Source organism: Rhineura floridana, chromosome 7 (genome assembly GCF_030035675.1).
Source record: "Rhineura floridana isolate rRhiFlo1 chromosome 7, rRhiFlo1.hap2, whole genome shotgun sequence".
NCBI lineage: Eukaryota > Metazoa > Chordata > Lepidosauria > Squamata > Rhineuridae > Rhineura > Rhineura floridana.
The window spans coordinates 91,460,711-91,481,461 of NC_084486.1; the positions used below are offsets into that span (position 1 = coordinate 91,460,711).

The window sequence follows — 20,751 nt, forward strand, 5'->3', positions numbered from 1 at the left end:
GACACCAGCTGGAATTTCATTTCAACATGTTCTTCCAAACTATTTAATTGCCCATATGTTCATTTAGGGTAAAGATTTGGAGCAGGGCCCCAAGACAGCATTCTATAGCCTATCTAGTAGAAGAAAAAACACTCTAAAACTAGGGAAATTTAGCTTTTGGTTATCTAGGACCATAGAACATTAGTGCTATAATGGATCTGCAATGTGGGCTGCAGCGGATCTAGATGTTTTCCTCCCAAGAAGCACTCCTGTTGTGGGGAAACTGCATTTTCACAGCAGTCAAATCACAAAATGTTGCAGGGGAAATGCAATTTCCACCCCTAACCCCGCCATCTTAGCATTGTGACCAACTAACAGCGCTTGTGCCATCAAGAGTAACTACTGACATAATAATCCCTCTCCCACATGCTTTCATGATTGTGTGTTCTCCCTCTTTAATTTTCTTTTATGTAACTGTATTGTAGTCTTCCTTGGCATACTTTTTATTTCATCCCACCATACCCACATCTCGAGAGGCAAATTGCTGTACCACCAGAGTAATGGAGAGGATGCTTGCTTAGCACTTTAAAAAGACAAATATGGTGGCATACATGCAGCAAAACTACCCTATGATTTCAAGGATTCTTCCTCTGCTTTTCCCCCCTAATTATTTTTAAAGCCTCTGTGTTCCTCTTGTAGTGCTGTAGTAAATGTCTCCCCAGAATAATATAGACAATTTCACTTCCCTGCTGTTTAATAGCAGAGAAATGAAACTGACATTAACAAAGCTGTGCAGCAAGAAAATTCCCAAGAGAAAATCTTGTCTCTTGAGGACTGGATATAGCACAATCAGAGACTTGTGGAAGGATTGTGCAAGCAACTGTTGTGATTGTGGATGAACTTTGCACAGTCTTCTGGGCTTCATCTAAATCAGCTTTTATTTAAACTGTAGTAAAACTACAGATGAAATAAGTTTATCAAAATAAGCACAAAAACATACTGTCAGGCTACCTTAGGAAGGGCTTCAACAAACTTTACCACCAGTTCGCCTTCATTTCCTTCCTCATTTTCTCCCTCCTGGCTTTTTACAAAGCCTGCAAAAGTGTTAGAAAAGAAAATTGTTTGCCAGCTGAGAAATGTACAACAAACACACACGTTTGCAAAAATAAAATAAAAAAACTTGGCAGCAAAAGGAAACTGCTAATTATTCTGCTTTCTGGGCATCGAAAAGGAAAGCACCTATGTAGATATATATCTGATTCTGAGAGAATGTTTGCATAGTCCATTTGTAAGTGACCTTACTGCATTGTATTTTTGTTATTTCATTGATTATTTCATTAAGAAAGACATTAGAAGGCTCCGTGTATGTGTGGACAAGAAGATAAGGAGAACATAACAGCTCTTCCTACGCCACTCAAGATAGCACATTTTTGAAATTCTAATTTAAGATTCCTAACACACGGTTTCCATAGAAATGTATGCAAATCTCTGTATAGCCAAAATATTTTTTGTGTGGAGCTGGGATTAATAGAGCTCTGTGATGTGTGATTAAGAGTACAGTAGAGGCATGCTATTTCTCTTTCAGGTCTGGCCCCATAATAGGGGACAGTATCATCAACAGACTTTGGGCATGCACTCTCTTGTTACACAAACATTTCTGATTTAGGAATTCAAAAATATATTTTTCAGCACTGATGTATAGTTCTGCTTACAAAATAAACAAAATGGTTCGATCCCTTACATTCTTTGATATTGGTGCCTTAAGGTCTCAACTATTTTTGTTGGCTGCAATTTACAAGGCAATTAAGCTGAAGGACTCTAATTTAAGTTCCAATGAAATAAAAGGCAATTATGGGTAACCATGAGAGAGTCCATATATATGGCTACCCCTTTTTTTTTCTGCCCAGGTTGTAGTGTGATTGTGGCAAAGGGGCCTCTGAATAGAATGTCATGAAGATAACAAACTCGTTTTGCAAGCTCAAGGTGCAAAATCATGATCTGGAGACAAAAATAAAGAAAGGACTTGTCCACATATAGAATATGTGAGAATTAGATCTGAACTGCTGGGTCAGCAAATACATTCTGCCCCATCGTAATACCACAAAATGCAATATTACATTGTTATTATGTGCTGGCTCACCCCTCTCTCTCCCCCGCCAAAACACACAACAGAACCAGTTCACCCTGCTGCACTGAATATAGAATTTCTATTGTGTGCAACATAGAAGTGGGGTCAGGGGGCTACACTATACTGCCTGGTATGTGTGCAATACCCTAGGCGCCAATATAAAATCATAACCAATTTAAAAGTTATGTATCACATCTATATCACACTTTTCTTCCAAGCTCAGAGCAGCATACATGTTGTCCCCCATCTTTTTATCCTCATGGTAACGCTGTGCGGTAAGTTCCAAGGCATGATCTGAAGGTACATGATACAACCAAGGCACCCAGGAAACAGCATTACCGAATGGCGAGGGGGGGGGGCTCTGGAGCTAGCCTTAGCTGCCTGTCTGGCATGTGTACTTATATGATATCTGCATCTGAAAATCCTATTATGGGCTCACACATATCACACATTTAGGCATATGTATAAAATGTAAGTGATAATAAGAGAAACAGCCCTGATTGTAATATACTATTTATCCTTTGTTAGGAAAACACCTGAGCCCTTGGATGTGGTATGACTGGAAATAATGTTTTGTAAAAACAAAAGAGTTTTCTGTAAGATTTCAAGAGAAAACAAACCAAAGATGGGCAAAATACAGCAATTAAGACCAAAGGGTCTCAACAAAAAGATTATAGTCCTTCAAAAGACAAAGCGTACAAGATATATTCAGAATACGCCCCTCTGTCTCTGTCTCTCTCTGTGTGTGTATACATACTGGGCTCCTGCTCGGAGGAAGGGTGGGATATAAATCTAATAATAATAATAATAATAATAATAATAATAATAATAATAATAATAATAATAATAATAATAATATATTTGGGCTTGTGAGTGCTGGACAAGCCAAAATAGCCCCCTTTCTCCCATTCATTCCTCTAACTCAGTCTTCTGAATAACCTAAACACGAAGAGCTTCTATATAATAAAGACAAAAGGTAGAAGCAACCCCACTTTCTAGGCAACTGGAGTGGAACTCAATGTAGAACTTTGTCTGAGACTTTGTCTTGAGGGTGGCACTGCAGCGTAGGAATTCAATCTGTCCAAGGGAGTCTGTGTATTTATCATCTGGAGAGAGGAAGACACTTGTTCAGGTGAAAAAATCGTTTTAATCAAGGAAAGAGATTATTTTATACCACAACTGTCTTTGTAAGAACAAAAGACATGGGTGGAACTTGTATTACATTTGCTTACCATTCTTTGAGACAAATTGAGAGGTGACAGCAACCTCAAATGTAGCAAACACAGGACTGTGGTCACTTGTCATGATATCACTGGTGCATCCTAAGAGGAAAGGCAAATTCTAAGGGTCTTGTGTTCTCAGCCTCCCAAGAAGGAAAGAATAAAACAACAGTCCGTATTATACTCAAAGTTATCCATGGAAATAAGAAGACCTGTATCTTCAAGGGGGCTGTGTAAGGATGGATTTTCTAACAGCATTCTACAACATGGCCTTAAATGGCTTTGAAACACTACCTATTCCTGCATGAACCTGACCAGGGGGTTATTAAGATCAGCCTTGGGTACCTTTTGTTGGATTTCACTCCTCACTCCCCAAAATAAGGGAAGTGATGGTGACAAACAGGGCCTTCCTTGTTTGAGCACTGCACATTTAGGATCCCCTCATTAGGGAGGTTTACCTTATAGCAGTGGCTCCCAAACCTTCCCCCCCCCATGGATCATGTGAAAACTGTTGAGGGTCTTGGTGGACCACTTAATGATTCTTCTACCTGTTGTAGTAATTGTGCTAGACCCTATGATTTTTAATTGCACTTGTATTGCTTCTTTTATTTTTCTTATATATTGCACTTCACTGTATTACAATTTGAATTCCATAAAATTTAAATTACAGTATAATAATACACAGTACAAGAAATAAAAGAAGCCATAAAAATACAAGTAAAATTAATGTGAGTATTTAATTATTATTTTATTTATTTATTTTATTATTTCAATTTATATACCGCCCTTAGCAGAATAGCTCTCAGGGCGGTGAACAAACAAGATAAAATACAATATATCATAGTAAAAAATCACAAAAACATGTACAAACAAACAACAGAAAGCACAACAAAAACGAAATACATTTCCTTAATGAGATGGATGTGCCATCTTCTGTCTTCAACCACAAACCCACAGATGGGCTGTGGACTACCTAAATGAAACTTATGGACCACTAGTAGTCCATGGACCACAGTTTGGGAACACTTGCCTTATACCCATCTTTGTTTTCCTGTCAGCACCTGGTGAAAAAGTCCCAAGATTGAGTGTTTACTGCAGAATTGTAGTGTTATGGTATTTCATATTATGGTTTGCTGTGTATCATAGTTTTTATGATTTATTGTTCTGTGATTTTATAAGACTCTGAGAGGGTCTGCTGAAGTGCTGTCTATAAGCATCCTATTGGGAACACATCAACAAGTAATTGTTTTAAAAAAACAAACCCAGATGCTGGAGCCGGTAGCCAGGATCAAAAACCCCATGCTAGTTACACATAACCACCTTCAGCCCTCTCATGCTATACAGCTTTTGACTCAGGGAAGATGGCATATTCTACATGTAATTGCCATGATAGAGGTTTTTCTAGCTTAGGAGCAGTGGGTTAACAAGCCCTTCAAACATCTGCGAGGTACATTCCCAATCATAGCCCATTCTCTCCCCACTACACATCCAAGTTTTAGGAGCAGTCATTCCAAGCCAGAAGCAACAGGGTGCATCCGTTGTTGAGAACTTGGCAGTGAAAGGCAATTCTACAGATTCAGCTCTGAATCATTTCCGTTTAAACCAGCTTTGCTTCTATTCACAATCTGCTATCTACCCACCATAAGACTGACACACCACATGCACCAGGGGATATGATTTCCAGAGCACTCGATCGCACCAGGATGGCAAATTGTATTTCATCTACAAAGAAAAGGAGAATCAATATCAAGAACATGTCCCTCCATAAGAAGGAAAGCTGTGTTGCCAAAAAGCCAGCAGCTTGCTCCCAATTATATTTCCTTTGTTGCACTATCTATAGAAAGAGTAACAGTTCCGGCAACAGACACCATTTGAAACGTTACAATATGTTGGAAGATATGGCATACCCCTGTTGCTTTCTGCTTGGTGTAGACATAATTCTCCCGGGTGTTCCTTTCAAAGCGATAGGTTGGGGCAAATGTTATTTCTTCTTCCTCTGAAACAGACAGATGGGATGGCTGATTATTGTTTGAACTTTACTCTAGGTGCAAAATGTAGGGTCACTAGTACACACATTAAAGGATATCATGCAGGTCACTTTAAATTGTTCTGTATGGCAACTAGGAGCACATGGTTAGCTGTTAAGTGTGGGGTCTCACCATATGGATTGCGCCTTTTCATGTATTCAGAGCAACAACAAAAGTATTGTGAGATCTATGCTCTGAGCTGCTGCAAACAAAAGGTTTACCATATGGTGACAGTTTCTATACAGAGCAATTTAAAGCAGCAATAATGTATGATCTCTCTCTCTCTCTCTCTCTCTCTCTCTCTCACACACACACACACACACACACACACACGAGTGATTGCCCCTTTATAAGTGAGTTTTTCAATGGCCAGAGCAAGGAAGGGCAAAGGAGAAGGCATGTAGGATTAGGAGAAGAATTTAGGAACAATCTTACCAAACTGCAGAAACACCTTTTGATCCTTCTTTTCCATGAGAAGCTGGTCGACACCAAGCAGCTCTGTGTACTGCTGCTGTTTGATCTTATGGATGATACTCTCTGCTTCCTGATAACAGGGAAATGTCATAATGGCAAATGCACTACTCTCTTTTCTTCAATAAAGACTTCCTTGCTAATATATAGCACTCTTGCTTCTGAGGCCACAAAAGCCTGTTCTCGAGGCCAAGCTATACCTGATAGGTAATTGGATCTCTGGACACTTTTATTCCTAAAACTGATTTGTAGCAGCAGTACTTGACTTAGGATCCTTTCCCTGGCACCATTTTTCAGTTTAAATGCTTTAACATGCTTTCCAAAGCTGCTGTTTGCCCTGTCAGGGAATAATACAGGTACCTGTATTGGTTCCTTTGCAATGGGCTAACAGTAACTTGGGATGGGGGTAATTTAGATAAGGAAAATGCCATGAGGAAAAGGGGATTATTATTATTATTATTATTATTATTATTATTATTATTTATTAAATTTATATACCGCCCGACTAGCAATAGCTCTCTGGGCGGTGAACATAAAATAGTATAAAAATACAATGAATAACAAAATAATATTAAAATACAATCAACAATACAATAAACATTATTAAAATTAGATCAATGTAACTTAAAATGCTTCAGAGAATAGGAAGGTTTTGACCTGGCGCCGGAAGGAGAGCAGAGTCGGCGCCAGGCGTACTTCCTCGGGGAGACTATCATCCTATCATTTTCCCTGCATCTTGTGTAGTTCCTGCCTTTAGTTGCAAATGTTACTAGTACTTTGGAAGAAATTGAGTTCAGTGGGACTTATGCCTAGGAAAGTTGGTATAGGGTTACAGACTCAGGTGTTTAGGTTTCCTTCCTAGGGCTAAAACATTAAACAGTTTCTCTTCTCCATACTCCTCCTTAAAAAAATACCTTTGCTATTACTGATCTCTTCCTGTTTACACTACACTCAATGCTCTTATCTTAACATCCCTAACCATCCCCTGTTGCTTTCCCACATATCCCTATAATAGTCTGCTGCCCTCTTTTTCCTCCTGCTTGGTTACAGCAGCTTCATACAGCCCTCTTTTCCTTTAGGCTCCAGTATACTTGCTTGCTTCAATTTCTGCAACAGCAGCATATCCACAGAAAACTGGTTATCCCTCCCCACGATTTCCTCATGCTGCTATTGCAGAGGGAGAGATGGGACTGCACGGCCACCCTGACAGGCTTGCTGAGATGATGAGACCAACTTCACTTGGCTCTTCCTCCCTCTCAGTTGCCATCTAGCAGGAGCCATTCCATTAGACTGCACCAGAAGTCGTTCCATCAGCTCTGCTAAGAGACCACCTCTCCTTTCCCCCGACTATTTTCATTCAAGCTTGGTTGATTAAACAGTGCTAAGAAACTCGCTCTGTTAGAGCAAGGTCTTACGCTTGTGCAGTGGAACTCTCTCCCCTTTTCCTCCCCATGCACATCCCCTATATCTGTTCTGTATTTTCCCCTGACCCTTTGGAGCAGATTTGGTGAGGGTGAGGTGTGCACATGGGGGGGAGGAGAGGGAGGGAAGTTCTATTGCACAAGTGTAAATCTTTATGCTAATGGAAGGAGAGCATTGGATACCATGTTCTTAGGGCTGGTTCACATGGAGGTTTAGTGTGATTCTGGCGCTACTTGCAGCCCCGTTTAATTTGCAGCATTTACATGACTTATAAGGCAAGGCGAAGGTAAACTGCTGCTTTTCCCTTTAAATCTGCATCAAATCAATCCAATTCTAATCCAAAAAGGGAAGGAAAAATTGTCTGTGCTTCATATCTCTAGGGTTTTGCAGACACTTAGCTGCGATGCTTTTGTGAGTCCACGCCCACTCCCTCCTCCTCCCTTTGTCCATGTCATTTCCTGCTGGCTCCCATTCTGCAAGCCTGCTGCAAACAGTGCTTTTTTTCCCTTTCCCCCCTAATGTGTGCAAAAAAGCATAACACTGTTCAAACAAATATTTGTATTTCTGCTGGATTCTGAAAATACAAATAATTGCCCTTGAGAATTTTTTCTTTTTTTAAATGAAACTTCCGAGTTCCTCTTCAGGTCCACTCCTCTGCTATGCTCTTGGCAGGTTGTTTGCTTTATTTTCATTTAAACTTTCAACTGCAGCGCATATTTGCCCTCAGTTTTTTTTAACCCTTAAAACACACTTTTAAAATTGTCCTGAGGAGGAGAGATAGCTTTATGAAAGGCATAAGGGCCAGTCAATCAGCATTGTGCAAATCATATCGCTGCTCAAAGGAGGTGAATATGTGGTTTCATGACTGAAATAAGGATCATCTAGACAGCTAGTATAGCACAGTGGGGAGAAGAGCCTGGCTGGGAGTCCAGAGTCTGTGAGTTCAAATCCCCACTCGTGTCTCCTGGCCAGCTAAAGATCACCCCCACAGTGAGTGGCTCAGGGGTTACATGACCTGCCACCTGTGCAGCCATGGGAAAGCTGCATAGTCCCAAGGAGCCCAGCTGGCAGTTGCGGACAAGGAAGGGGCTGGCTTGTGCAGCTGTGGCAAACTGAGCAGGCCCTAGCCAGCTGGGGAGGATTAGCCTCAGAGGGAGGCAATGGCAAACCCCCTCTGAATACCACTTACCATGAAATCCCTATTCATAGGGTCGCCATAAGTCGGGATCGACTTGAAGGCAGTCCATTTCATTTTCAATCAGTGCTGGGCAAAACCGCTGAAAATTAGCTCAGGTTTTCCCTGAGCATAAGCCAGGGGAGATTGTACATGTGAACAAAATGCACTGACGGTGCTTCTAAAATGGGTTCTCCTCTAAAATTATGAATATTATATATCAAGTCTTATATGAACCTGAAGAGGGTGACCCAGGAACAGTATAATCCAATTTGAGTCTCATTTAACCCAAAACTTCACCTAGTGCCAGGGATTCTCTCAGCTTTAGACCTTTGCTTGCAATATAAGGATATAATACTAGAAGTCTACCTTGCAAAGTTGTTTTAAGGATAGCCAAAATAATGTATACAAAGTGCTCTGAACACTCAAAAGAATTCTGCACAAATGCTAAGCATAATTGTCTAGTAGGGAAATAAAAAGGCTCTCTAACCATTGGGGGCAACTCTAAGCGGTAGTTCAGGTCTCCCAGCCAGAAAAGATGAGTAAAGCGGTGAGTGATGTTAAATGGACTCAACTTCTTGTCTCCCAGTGACAAAAAACGTAGAATACTTGTGTAGTTCTGGTTTCGCCTAGTAAAAACAAGAGAACTATGCTCAATATACCATTTTATTATAAGGCCCTTCACCCATGGTATTATCAGCAGAGACAGTAGCCTGGAGGCAGTGGTGGACTAGATCAGCTCATAAATCGTTCCCTATCTTGGCTCTGGCTATAGCCTCAACCTTCCAAAGGCAGTATACAGACAAGACTGTCATTTCTGTATAGCAGCAGGAATGACTTGCCTCTTAGCATTACTATTGGATCACCTAATCCAGAATTAGCTGTTGTCTTGATACTGTATACTTCCCCATGCAGGAAGAAGCTGCGGCATGGCTGCCAGAAGAAAAGGCCTATTTATTCTGTTTCCATTTTCTAATGGCAACCACTTTTAGTCTCTGCTGATATATAAGTCAATGGACTGGTGAAATTGACTAGGCCTGAAGGTCAACAGCTTGTGGTCACTCCAAAGGAAAACACTTTTTTAAAAAAAAAATGGCATTCACTGTGAAAGAAAATGTACATACTATTTAAAGAAAAAATGTGTTGATTAAAAAGTAAGAAAGAAAGGGAGAGAAGGGAACTGTGTGCTGTTTTTGCAATATTTTTATAAGAGTATCTATAAGTTGATATGCACACACCTTTTATTATATGAAATTGCACAGGGGGTTGGACTTGATGGCCTTATAGTCCCCTTCCAACTCTACTATTCTATGAAATACAAATGTTCAGAAAACTTTAAGAACCTCTCTCTCTCTCTCTCTCTCTCACTCTGTGTATATGAGAGATTTGTCACCAATAGCATTATACAACATCTGTCTGAAACATCTGTGTACAATGCATTGCAATAGTGTTAGCTACATTGCTGGGAGCTCCTCCCCCTCCTTTCCAATAACACTTTGGTATAAACCTCTTAACCAGAGACTATGGCAGAACCTAAAAAGGTAATGTGGATAGTAGAAGTTCAATAATACTGCTTCCAGATCTCTGAAAACTTTTTATCTCTGCACAACCAAAAAGACTCTGGAGACAGCAAGGCTGACTCGAGAGCCTTCCTTGTGTGGATGTCAAATGCCCTAATGCAATGAAATCTGGGGGTCACGGGGAGGTTGCACCTTTAATTTCATATATATAGTGTGTGAATTTATTTATTTCAATTTATTTTCTGCTTGGGATCAATGCAATCAGGAGTGCTTCCCTTTTTTCAGAGCTACTAAAACAAAAACAAACAAAAACAGGGCAAGGCAAAATTGGGCCTTGCACACAAATAATAATCACCAAGTATAGGGTACCTTGCAAGCTATGAGCATGCCTGGGGGACAGAAGGAAGACCCTGCAATATGTGTTGCCATGGGAATTTGCAACAGCTTCAGGAAGCTGAAATTTGGACATGGGAAGAAGGAAACATACTGTGACACAGCTCTTGATTGTTCTAATTTATATTGGCATGTATGCATGCATTCTATTTCTGAAGCCCACAGTACAGAGAGGACTATACATCAAACAAACAAACAAGCGCAAATAGTTTACAGCCCCCCTACCCCAGTTTTCCTGGAATGTTCCCTCCTGAACCAGATCAAGAAACAGCAATGGAAACCCAATCGTCAGCTATTCTGTATTTTTTTAAAATGAAGAAATTGCATAATTACAGTTATAGCTGTTTCAACTATCTAGTATGAAGCAAATGTTTGAGTGCATATGTGTTAGTGTTAGGGAGAACATGCTGTATAGCAATTCTGGTACATTGACTCTTTCACCCCAGAAAAATGAAGGCATGTTTAGGGTGCCTAAGAATTAGGGCTTGCTTATCATCCAGTGTTTGAGAACTTTGTTTATATCATCAGCAGAACTGCAGCCTCAGGACCTTGCACCAAATCATGCAGCTAGGCCAAATTAAATAATCTGTGCCTCTTTGCATAGAAAAAGCTTTTTGAATACATTCTGTGTGTTCCATAGTTCATTGGGGCTTCTTGTTCCCAAGCATCACAGAATCATGAAAAGCATCCTTAGCATTGACCACTTTCCTTTTTCAGAAAAAAAAATGTGTGGGGCCCCAATCTAGGTTGGGACTGTGGTCTGTGGGGAGGGTTTAAAAACCATTTCTTCCCCATGCAAAATCCCCCCCCCAGCTGCTATTTGACATTTAAGGGTGCTATTTGCAGTAAACAGAACCTTTAGGGGAAATAGCAGGGTAGGGGAGATCTTTGGTGGAAAATGGTAAATATAGGAAAGGATTATCACCTTCAGTTGGGTTCCCCATCCCTGGACTAGACGGACTGTTAGTTTAATCCATCAGGGATCTTTTTATGCTATTACATTCTTAAAAGAAGCTGTAGGTACTAAATGCAGGGAGCTAAGGTATGGCAGGTGAGGGGAGTATTGGTACCCCCTCCCTCATACTTCTTTTCTTTTCAAAGGAATATGCCCACACACACCACTCCCAGGCTGTCACATCTGATTTTGCCATTTGTACTGATATGAGCCTCTCTGTCAGCAACTGCAGACTTCTCCAATGACCCTCAGAGGCAATAATAATTTACCTGTGTTTCTTTTCACTTCCTGAAGTCAAATGGCTGTTCACAAAACCAAAGGAGGTTCCATTAAACATGAATGACACCCCAACGGCTCCTTTGTTGCCTTAGAGGAAAAACAAAACAAGAAACAGAGAGATCAAGAAATCAATCCACCCCCAAGCTTAACTAGGGTAATAAAGAGCAAAATGCTTCTAACTTGGAGCAGAGGATGGAGAGCAGAAGAAATCAGAACATATGTAATACAGAGTCCTTGTGAAGATTTTCTTCAAAAGGCTTAGAGAAGAAAAGTGAAAGACAAATTTCCCTCTGCAATTCTACAAAGCTGTGCCTTTCCACTTAGGGCTTATCCACACTGGGGCATTACTTTGTACTAAAGAAGGAGCTGTTTTTACCTCCATTTTTTATTTGCACCATCAAGAGTAAGGGCTCGATGCCAGCTGCAAACACAGTGTTTTCTATTCACACTGAGGGGAAGGATCAATCACACTGTTTCCTAATGACCACATCTTCTAATTCAACATTTCTACTCCCTCTGGTTACCTGGCAACCGTGCATGTTGAGTTTGTTCTACCAGTTAGTTTCATCTTTAAAACAACAACAACCCAGAAGTGCAATTATTTGTATTTGCACTGGTACAATACAGCTGAAATGCAAATCTTTGTTTGAGCAGTGTTATGCTTTTGCGCACAAGTTAGGGGGAAAAGAAAAATAAGGCACCTTTTGCAGCAACATAAAAAAGGCTTGCAGAATGGGAGAGAGCAGCCAGAAATTGTTTGTCAGCCCACAGGAAATGAAATGAATGAAGGGAGGAGGAGGGAGCAGGCATGGAGAGGGGAACGATTGACACACCCACCCAAAAGCATTAGAGCAGTGTCTGCAAGCACTAGAGATATGAAGTGAAGATGTTTCCCCTTCCCTTTTCATATTATCAGAGGATTAGGTTAGTACGGTTTTATAGGGGGGAAACTGTGTGATAGCGCCTGTTTGCCAGTAATGTCATGTGAACCATGCAAATTAAAAGGGGATGTGAGTAGCACCAAACACACACCAAACCACTGTATAGATGAGCCCATAGACCAAGAAGAACCCCTTCCAGTGCGATAGTTTTCAGTGATGGGACAGTTCCTGCAAATTATTCCTGTGAATAAAATTACAGTGGCAGAAGGATTTATATATATTTGCAAAGATGCCAGATATTCTTAATGCCCATCATACTTACATCTGACTTACGAATCCTCCCAACTTAATGACAATATTACTGCTTGGAATGATTTGTAGGAATGCTTTCATGAGCAAAACCTCTAACACTGACCACATCAATATACCAGCACAAATCACTGTAGGATCCGTACATTGACACTGAATATTATGGGTTGTATTCAACTATTTCTTACTCAGAGTAGACCCATTGAAATTAATTGTCCTGATTTAGTCATGTCTAGAATCATAGAACAGTAGAGTTGGAAGGGGCCTATAAGGCCATCAAGTCCAACCCCCTGCTCAAAGTCTATTAACTTCAGTGGGTCTGCTCTGAGTAGGATTAGTGCTGAATACCACCCTATATCAGCTGTCATAGTACATTTCCCAAGGATACAACATCAGTAATTTTGCTGACAGGGCTGATGAGAAAACAGTTAACTTTCAAGAGTGGTCATGAAAAAAAAATCTTATGATTCTCTCTGATTCTGTTTCAATCTCTGCCTTCCTCTTATTTATTTGAATTTACATCCTTTGCCTCCTCAAATGTCTGTGTGAGTAATAAGGAACCCCCCCCAATATTTCATTATATATTTCATTAAGAGCCAGTACTATGATACTAAAATTCCCAACCTTCTAAAAGCTTCATCCCAGCCCTAAACCCAAAGTAAGCTTAAGCAGAACAATACTAAAAAAAAGTTCAAAAGATGCTTTGAGTTCCATTGAAATTAAGCAAAGAATCTCTCTGCTGCTTGCAAAAGCTGTGGCAGCGCGGCCTACTTTGTCTTTCACTCACTCGCCCCTCTAATCAGTTTCATATAGTTTCGTGTCAATTGTACCCCAACACTCTGGGGGCTTCAGCTGGGAGACACATGCAATTGACAAGAAACAATGAAACTGACAAAAAAAACCTCCCCTTCTCCATTAATATCAATACTCTGAAGGGAGTAAACATGTAAAATTGGGGGCAGGGGCACAAGGAAACAGCAATACTAAACCTTTCCAGAGGAATGTCTACTTGTGTGAAAGGAAAACAGTGGATTGGAAGCTACCATTGGGCAAGAAGTGTGGACCTTGAAAAGCTATTGTGATGGTAAAAGCAGTTAGGCTCCCATGTGGATAAGCCCATTCAGTCTTGTTTATTTATTTCTTATTTGATTTATATCCCGCCCTTCCTCCCAGCAGGAGCCCAGGGCAGCAAACAAAAGCACTAAAAACACTTTAAAATATCATAAAAAACAGACTTTTAAAATACATTAATACAGACTTCTCAATTTGTATGAATTTTATGTCCCTTATAGGGTATCTTTTAGATAAATTATCAGACCTGTGCACTGCAACCACTAGAAGACTGAATCATTTAATTATAACTGTATGGACTGAGAGTGCAAATAAAGAAAAAACAGACCAATGCAGGGCTAGCTATAGAAGACTGTCTAAAGAGTTCATGGACATGTTCTGTTTCATTGATACATTTAGATTTTAAGAAATCAGGGAAGGAGTTAAGTCATATTCAGGGTAGATCCACTGAAACCAATGGACTTGTCCATTGATTTCAGATGGTCTTCTCAGGCTAATATTGGATATCTCCCTGTGTGGTAGATTAGAATTGGTTTGTGATTGTGATATCTTCGAATACATTCCAATGGAATATTCTGACGGAAACATTAACTTTTTAAGGAACTGAATGGTAAAGGGGAATTACATCATTATTTATCTATAATAATATTTTCAGTGTTCTAAATTTCTGTATCAGCAGATTATCAGCTCTTTATTTATATACATTTTTATTACTTCTGAGGTTTTTGTTAAGTGATTAACTGCATAAATAAGATAATAATTTTGTAAAACAATTTTAGCATACATTCCTCATGTTAGAGGAAATTGCATCATCATCACCACCATTTACTTCCAAATGAAATAGCTTGTTTGTATTATAAGTGACCTGATTGAGTTCACTTATAATACTAAGCTATGCAACAACTACTGCTGCTGCTGCTGCTGATACTACTACTACTACTAATAATATATTACTACTAAGCTATTGTGTTAAGTTATTTTATAAACTAATACTGAGCCTTTTTTCCTGATCTGATTTTCCCAAACCTGATTTGGATTGAGACTATTAATATTTCCTTTTATCTGTACTGTATTGTCAGTTGCTTTGTAATCCTATAAAACTGTTAAACAAATTATAGTGCAATCCTAACCCTCAGATCTGCTGGCTGAAGGGGGCTAGAAAGAAGCAGAGGTGTGTCCTCCTTGGAGGCACCTGCTATATGCACAGCTAGCTCTGTGGGTGCAAAGCAACTATTGGTGGTTCTTTTGCCAGTGGCAACCAGCATTAAGCCCTGAAATGAGGTGTTCCTGGAGTGGGACAAGGGCAGGATGACAGCATTCTTGGACGCTATGGATCTAAGGGCCTTTTATGCATTGGAGATGCCCCAGTATTGGGCCCACTCTTTGTGCCATCATGGAGTGGCATAACTCATTTCCCTTCCTTGAGAACCAAAACAGGGCTGTGGAAGTGGTGGTGTATCCGCCACTTCATACACACACACACCACTTCAGATGGCACCATTAGAATAGTGTACAAAAAGATTATTTTGTTCTTGTATATCTTCTAGGGTAGGGAATCCCATCATTGGGAAGAGGGTACTGAAAATGTGTCTCTGTCTATCTGTCCACCTTGGAGACGTGTGATGAGACTTTCTGTTAAGTACATTTCACCCAAGCCTTACCCAGTCTATTTGCAATTCCTGTCTTCACATTGTCAATGCAGAGATGGCTTATGCGATTCTCATGTTCTGGCTTGGCCAGGACAACAATCCTGATGTTCCAGAGGGTATGGATTGCTATCTAATCAGGAAACAGGAAGTCAACTGTCACATAGTTTGACCTGGCTGAGTTATGATACATCATAGAGCCCTAGAAAAAGTTATCGGTATTATGACAAACAAAGATCTGTACTAAACCCACTTCAAACAGCATACCTCTAGTTCTCATTTTAGTGGAAGGGCTGCAGCTCAGTGATAGAGCATTTGCTTTGCATGCAGAATATCCCAGGTTCAGTTCTTGGCATCTCCAGGTACAGCTGGGAATATCCCCTGCCTGAAACCCTGGAGAGCCGCTGCCAGTCACTGTAGATAATACTGGGCTAGATGGACCTATGTCTGATTCTGTATAAGCCAACTTCCTGTCTTCTAAACATGATACCCAAGTTAGAACTCTACTGAGAACTAATTGCATACAGGAATAAACTACTGAATGGAAGCTGGGCTCAAGACATGCAACTGGTACTATACATTCACTCTGATGTAGAACAGTATTTATAGAAACAGAATGAATTCAAGTAAAACACTGGGTACCCTTCCCCATTACACCCAAACTGGATTTTACTTAATATTAGAGATGAGTGGTAGAAGCAATTTTGATAATTAACATCCATCTACTGTAGATAATTAGTCGCATAAGAAGTTAACCACATGACTATAACTATGCACAGAATATTTTAGACTTCCAGCCTTATACTAACAGCCTTCAGAAACAACATCTAAATCTTCTTCCGTTTCAACAAAGTATGCAGGAAATGTGGATAATATGTATTGCTGTTTGCCTGGAAGTGCTAGTGAAGTCTATTATCTCTATTTCACTTTGAGCTTTAAGCATCAAAAGAACAACATCCTTACCACTTTGAAGCTGATACTGGTAATCTCTTGCAAGGATTGTCTTAAAATCTCTTGCCATTCTTTCTCTCCCAGGGAGTCCTCCTGTGTGCCAATCACATAGATGTCATGTGGAATGTAGTCAGCCGTGTCGTCTCGAGTCTTCCCCTGCCCCTTAGAGAGAAACCAGGAGCTGATCTTCTTTGGTGGAGGAGCATCACCTGAATTGGCAAATCCAAAACCAATATAAAACTGAACCATCTGACCACTGATCCATCCAGCTTACTATTGTCTGCAGTAATCCTTCCCAGCCTCCTGGGAGATGTAATGGATGGAATTTGGAAACTTCTGCATGCAAAGCATGGATTCTGTCACTGAGTTATTTCACAGCTCATCACCAGCCTATGAGGACACAGCTTTTAAATTGTTTACTATGTAGAGGTTCTCACTTGGTTATGGACACCCAAAAGAAGGAATAATATCCTTTTTGTTCCACTTTCTTTCTGCATTGTTCCTGAAAAACAGAAATCTGATGGACGAGTTACAACCTCGTTTCCTGGCAGATGTTTCCTATAAGAGAAACATTTTCAGGGGAGCTGCGCCTGTTGATTTTTTCACTGTCACCCAGCTCATAGAAACATAGGATCCTCTGTCAGGAAAGGGGCCTACAATCTAGATTGGGGGTTGCCAACGTTATACCCTCGAGATGTTGCTGAACTCCCAACTTCCATCAGCTCCAGCCATCACAGCCAATGGTCAGGGACTATGGGAGTCCAGCAACATCTGATAGGCACCATGTTGGCTACCCTAGGCATATACAAATCTGCCTATCTGATTATTCTCTTATACAAAAGAAGACTACATATTAAATGACAAGGATCTTCAAGTGACAAAGTAGTATAGCAACCAAGGTAGCTAGCAAACGGTTATTTTTGACCAAAGCAGCACAGACTATACTTTTCCCCCATAGAAACTCATTGATATGAAAGATGCATCAATCTAAACAGCAAAGACTGGGAAACAAAGCTAAAATTTATACCCATGTTCCAGGTCCCAATGAAGATGGTGATCATATCAGGCTCTGGTTGCTCAGAATGCTTATTCTTCATTTGCTGTAGAAGTTGGCAGAAGCCTTCTCTCTTCTAAAAATGAAGGAGCACATTTTTTTAAAAAGGAAGCAACTAAGATTACGCTCTTGTCCAAGGGCCATTTCTCCCATTACATGGAAGCCGGGACAAATTGCTTTCATGGGGTGGTGTGCTTTGTGGCTAGGACTAGTGATGCTGATATAGGGACTCTGAGCAGGTACAACCACGTGATTGGGATTTTTCAAGGTTAGGTGCCATTTTTCATGACTTTCTCCATGTGTGCAATATTTGAATTGGGTGTTAAGAACATTCCTGATTCTTCTGAAGCTGAAGAACAGGCTATGCATGTGAATGTTTAAAGGAGGGATAGTCAACATGCTACCCTCTAGATGTTGCTGGACTACAGCTCCCACCATCCCTGACTATTGGCCATGCAGGACAGGGCTAATGAGAATTTTAATCCACAACTTCTGAAGGGTACCACACTGGCTATAGATGAGTTTTAGTCCTTCTTTTGCAGAAAGTTCTCCTTCAAGGCAGTCCAAAGAGTTATCACTAAACTGCTCCAGAGCTGAAGCTTCCCTTTGTCTTCTTTAATCCATTTCAATGAATGACTGAGACCTAATCTGCCAATTTCCTTGACCCTATGTATACAGGAACATGATTTATACTATTTTGTATTCTTTGTGACAGACTCACTTATGCTTAACAAAATGCTCCCTGAATATATATCTACACAGAGTGGATGAAAACCCCTTTCTCTTCTGCATACAGCAGGGGTAGCCAATGTGTTGCCCTCCAGATGTTGTTGGACTACAACTCCCATCAGCCTCAGTTAGCATGGTCAATGGCCAGGGATTCTGGGAATTGCGGTCCAACCTCATTTGAAGGGCACCACATTGACTATTCCTGGTATAGGATATAAGCACACAAAGATGCCAACATTCTTCTCCAGGCACTAACATAACAAAATATGTTGTTAATTGCAACCCTTTAACAAGGTTTGGAGCATAACCAAATCAGAACCCTGGGTAATTGGAACAGTTGTTTATACTGGGAAACAATGAGATGGGGCAGCGATAACAAGTAGCTTGGAATTTATTGTGCATTTCAGAGGGTGCTTCCATTCTAATCCTTTTCTCTGGATTTGCTGTCTTTAATTCAGTCGAATTTTGCAGAGTATCCTCATGACAACATTGCTAGCCCATGGCATTACAGTGTTTTCTGAACCACTCACTCATATTTTGTCATATCTGATTTGTGGTGATTTTGTGTGTGTGATTATATGCAGATGTTATTGCAACTGTAATCTCTCCAGCATGCACAGCAAAACTGCAACTAAGAGTTTTGAAGGTTCTTATGCTTTTAAACTGAACATTTCCTTTATCCTAGGCTATTTTCCTGCTGATTTTGATTGGGGAGGTTATTTATTTATGTTTAAGCCTTCTTTAAGGGCCAAATCTCACAAGGCAGCTTCCAATTAAAAAGACCCAAAATATATTAATGATGCCTCTGATTTGCCCCTGGAGTAGCTCCTCTAAATTGCTCCAATGCCAGTCTCTGATGGTGGGGGAAGAGATATTTTAATTAATTATTTCCTCTCATTACATTTTTCTCTTCTTTTTAGAAAAGGCAAAACAGTTCCATAAATATCAATGCCTCAGTTGTGTCAGAGGGCTCAGGTTGCAGAAGCACCTATAGTGAGGAAATTTACCTTAGAGTCAGCAAATACATATTCTTTTCGGTGTGTTTTCTCTTTTTCTGTCTCCAGTACAATCACCAGTTTATTAGGGAACTTCTGAGACTTGATGAGCTGTAGAACTAAGAAGAAGCAAGATGTCATTGGTTTAGGCTACAATCCAATACACACTTACCTGGGAGTAAGTCCCATTGAACCCAAGGCAGCTTATTTCTGAGCAGATATGTATTGGATTGCATCCTTAGGCAGCAGGAAATTTGAAGCTGAAAGTACTACTGTGCTGATAAATGTATGTACATATGAAATTGTAAATTCCAGTCTTATAAACAAAACCTGGTCTATGATAGACAAGCTTGTTTTTTTGTAAATAACAGCAATACAAGACTGAGTCTGAGGTGCAGGCTTGTTGTGGTTTCAAAGCCTCACTGTTGGTGGAACAATGACAAAAAAAAAATCAGGAGTCAGTTTTATGGCTCCAAACAGCTACATATCACTTTGCCTTTTCCATATTGTGATATGAGGTTGTGACAGAAGATCCTCTAAGTTACGGAAGTCTAGTTACTATGAAAGGTACTGAGGCGTAGATCTCCACAGTCAACAGAAGCAAGATGCAAATTGCTGAACCACCATGTTGCGGATCGAGAAGCATATCACATTTAAAAAGAAACAACAGAAGCAGGCCTTTAGCAAGATTGACTTGGGATTATCACATTGCTAACTCTGCTGCGTTGCTTATCGATTTCTGATAAGGACCCACTATGCACTATACATTTAATGTAGCATTATACTGCTTTAAATAATCATGGCTTTCCCCAAGAATCCTGGAAACTGTAGTTTGTTCAGGGTGCCTAGTGTTGTGAGTAAAGCACCAATGTATCCTGAACCAGTGAGAAAGGCAAGCTGTTCTTCCCTTGCTGATTCCTTCTTTAGTCAACCACTTGTTGATGTGTAGATTGCTTTTCTCAGGCTTTACCTTCTTCCTCCTTCATCTTGTTAGATAGATAGATAATGTGTGTAAGTTCTAGCTTCAAAATGCTATAATGGTCACATGCACACCTGTACTCAGAATGGCCTTATTTCTCAGTAGTAATAAACCTTAAGTTTCTTTATTCTTTCAGCCACCAGTCATACCAGACATTCTGCACTCCACTGCAAAATATACAAAAATCTAATAGGAGATTCCTATTCCTATCTCAGAGCTAGTTCTCAGAGTGGTTTAAGTCAACCCCTCCCCCCTTTAAACAGTCATGGCTTCCACCAAAAGAATCCTGGGAACTGTAGTTTGTTAAGGGTGCCGAGAGTTGTTAGGAAGCCCCTATTTCCCTCACTGAGCTACAGTTCCCAGAGTTCCCTGGGAAGAAGGACAGCTTGTTAAACCACTTGGGTAACTGTAGCTTCATGAGGAGAAGAGAGGTCTCCTAACAACTCTTAGCAACCAACAAACTACACTTCGCAGGATTCTTTGGGAGAATCCATGACTGTTTAAAGTGATATGATAGTGCTTTAAATTTATAGTGCAGATGGGGCCTTTAACTAATTCCTTACTCTAA

The 20,751-nt window shown here is 40.2% G+C and overlaps 1 protein-coding gene across 3 annotated transcripts in view; it reads right to left on the reverse strand.

The window, feature by feature from the left end:
- INPP5D (inositol polyphosphate-5-phosphatase D) overlaps positions 1-20,751 on the reverse strand; it is a 95,851-nt gene that overhangs the window by 13,618 nt on the left and 61,482 nt on the right. For all 3 annotated transcript variants that reach the window (XM_061636466.1, XM_061636467.1, XM_061636465.1), the window contains exons 11-22: positions 19,217-19,323; positions 17,454-17,556; positions 16,439-16,635; positions 15,491-15,608; positions 11,559-11,655; positions 8,912-9,050; positions 5,790-5,898; positions 5,235-5,323; positions 4,968-5,049; positions 3,340-3,429; positions 3,100-3,213; positions 991-1,073 (exon numbers count right to left, since the gene is read on the reverse strand). In XM_061636466.1, the coding sequence (XP_061492450.1) occupies positions 991-1,073; positions 3,100-3,213; positions 3,340-3,429; positions 4,968-5,049; positions 5,235-5,323; positions 5,790-5,898; positions 8,912-9,050; positions 11,559-11,655; positions 15,491-15,608; positions 16,439-16,635; positions 17,454-17,556; positions 19,217-19,323 (1,328 nt within the window). The remainder of the gene's footprint in view (positions 1-990; positions 1,074-3,099; positions 3,214-3,339; positions 3,430-4,967; positions 5,050-5,234; positions 5,324-5,789; positions 5,899-8,911; positions 9,051-11,558; positions 11,656-15,490; positions 15,609-16,438; positions 16,636-17,453; positions 17,557-19,216; positions 19,324-20,751) is intronic.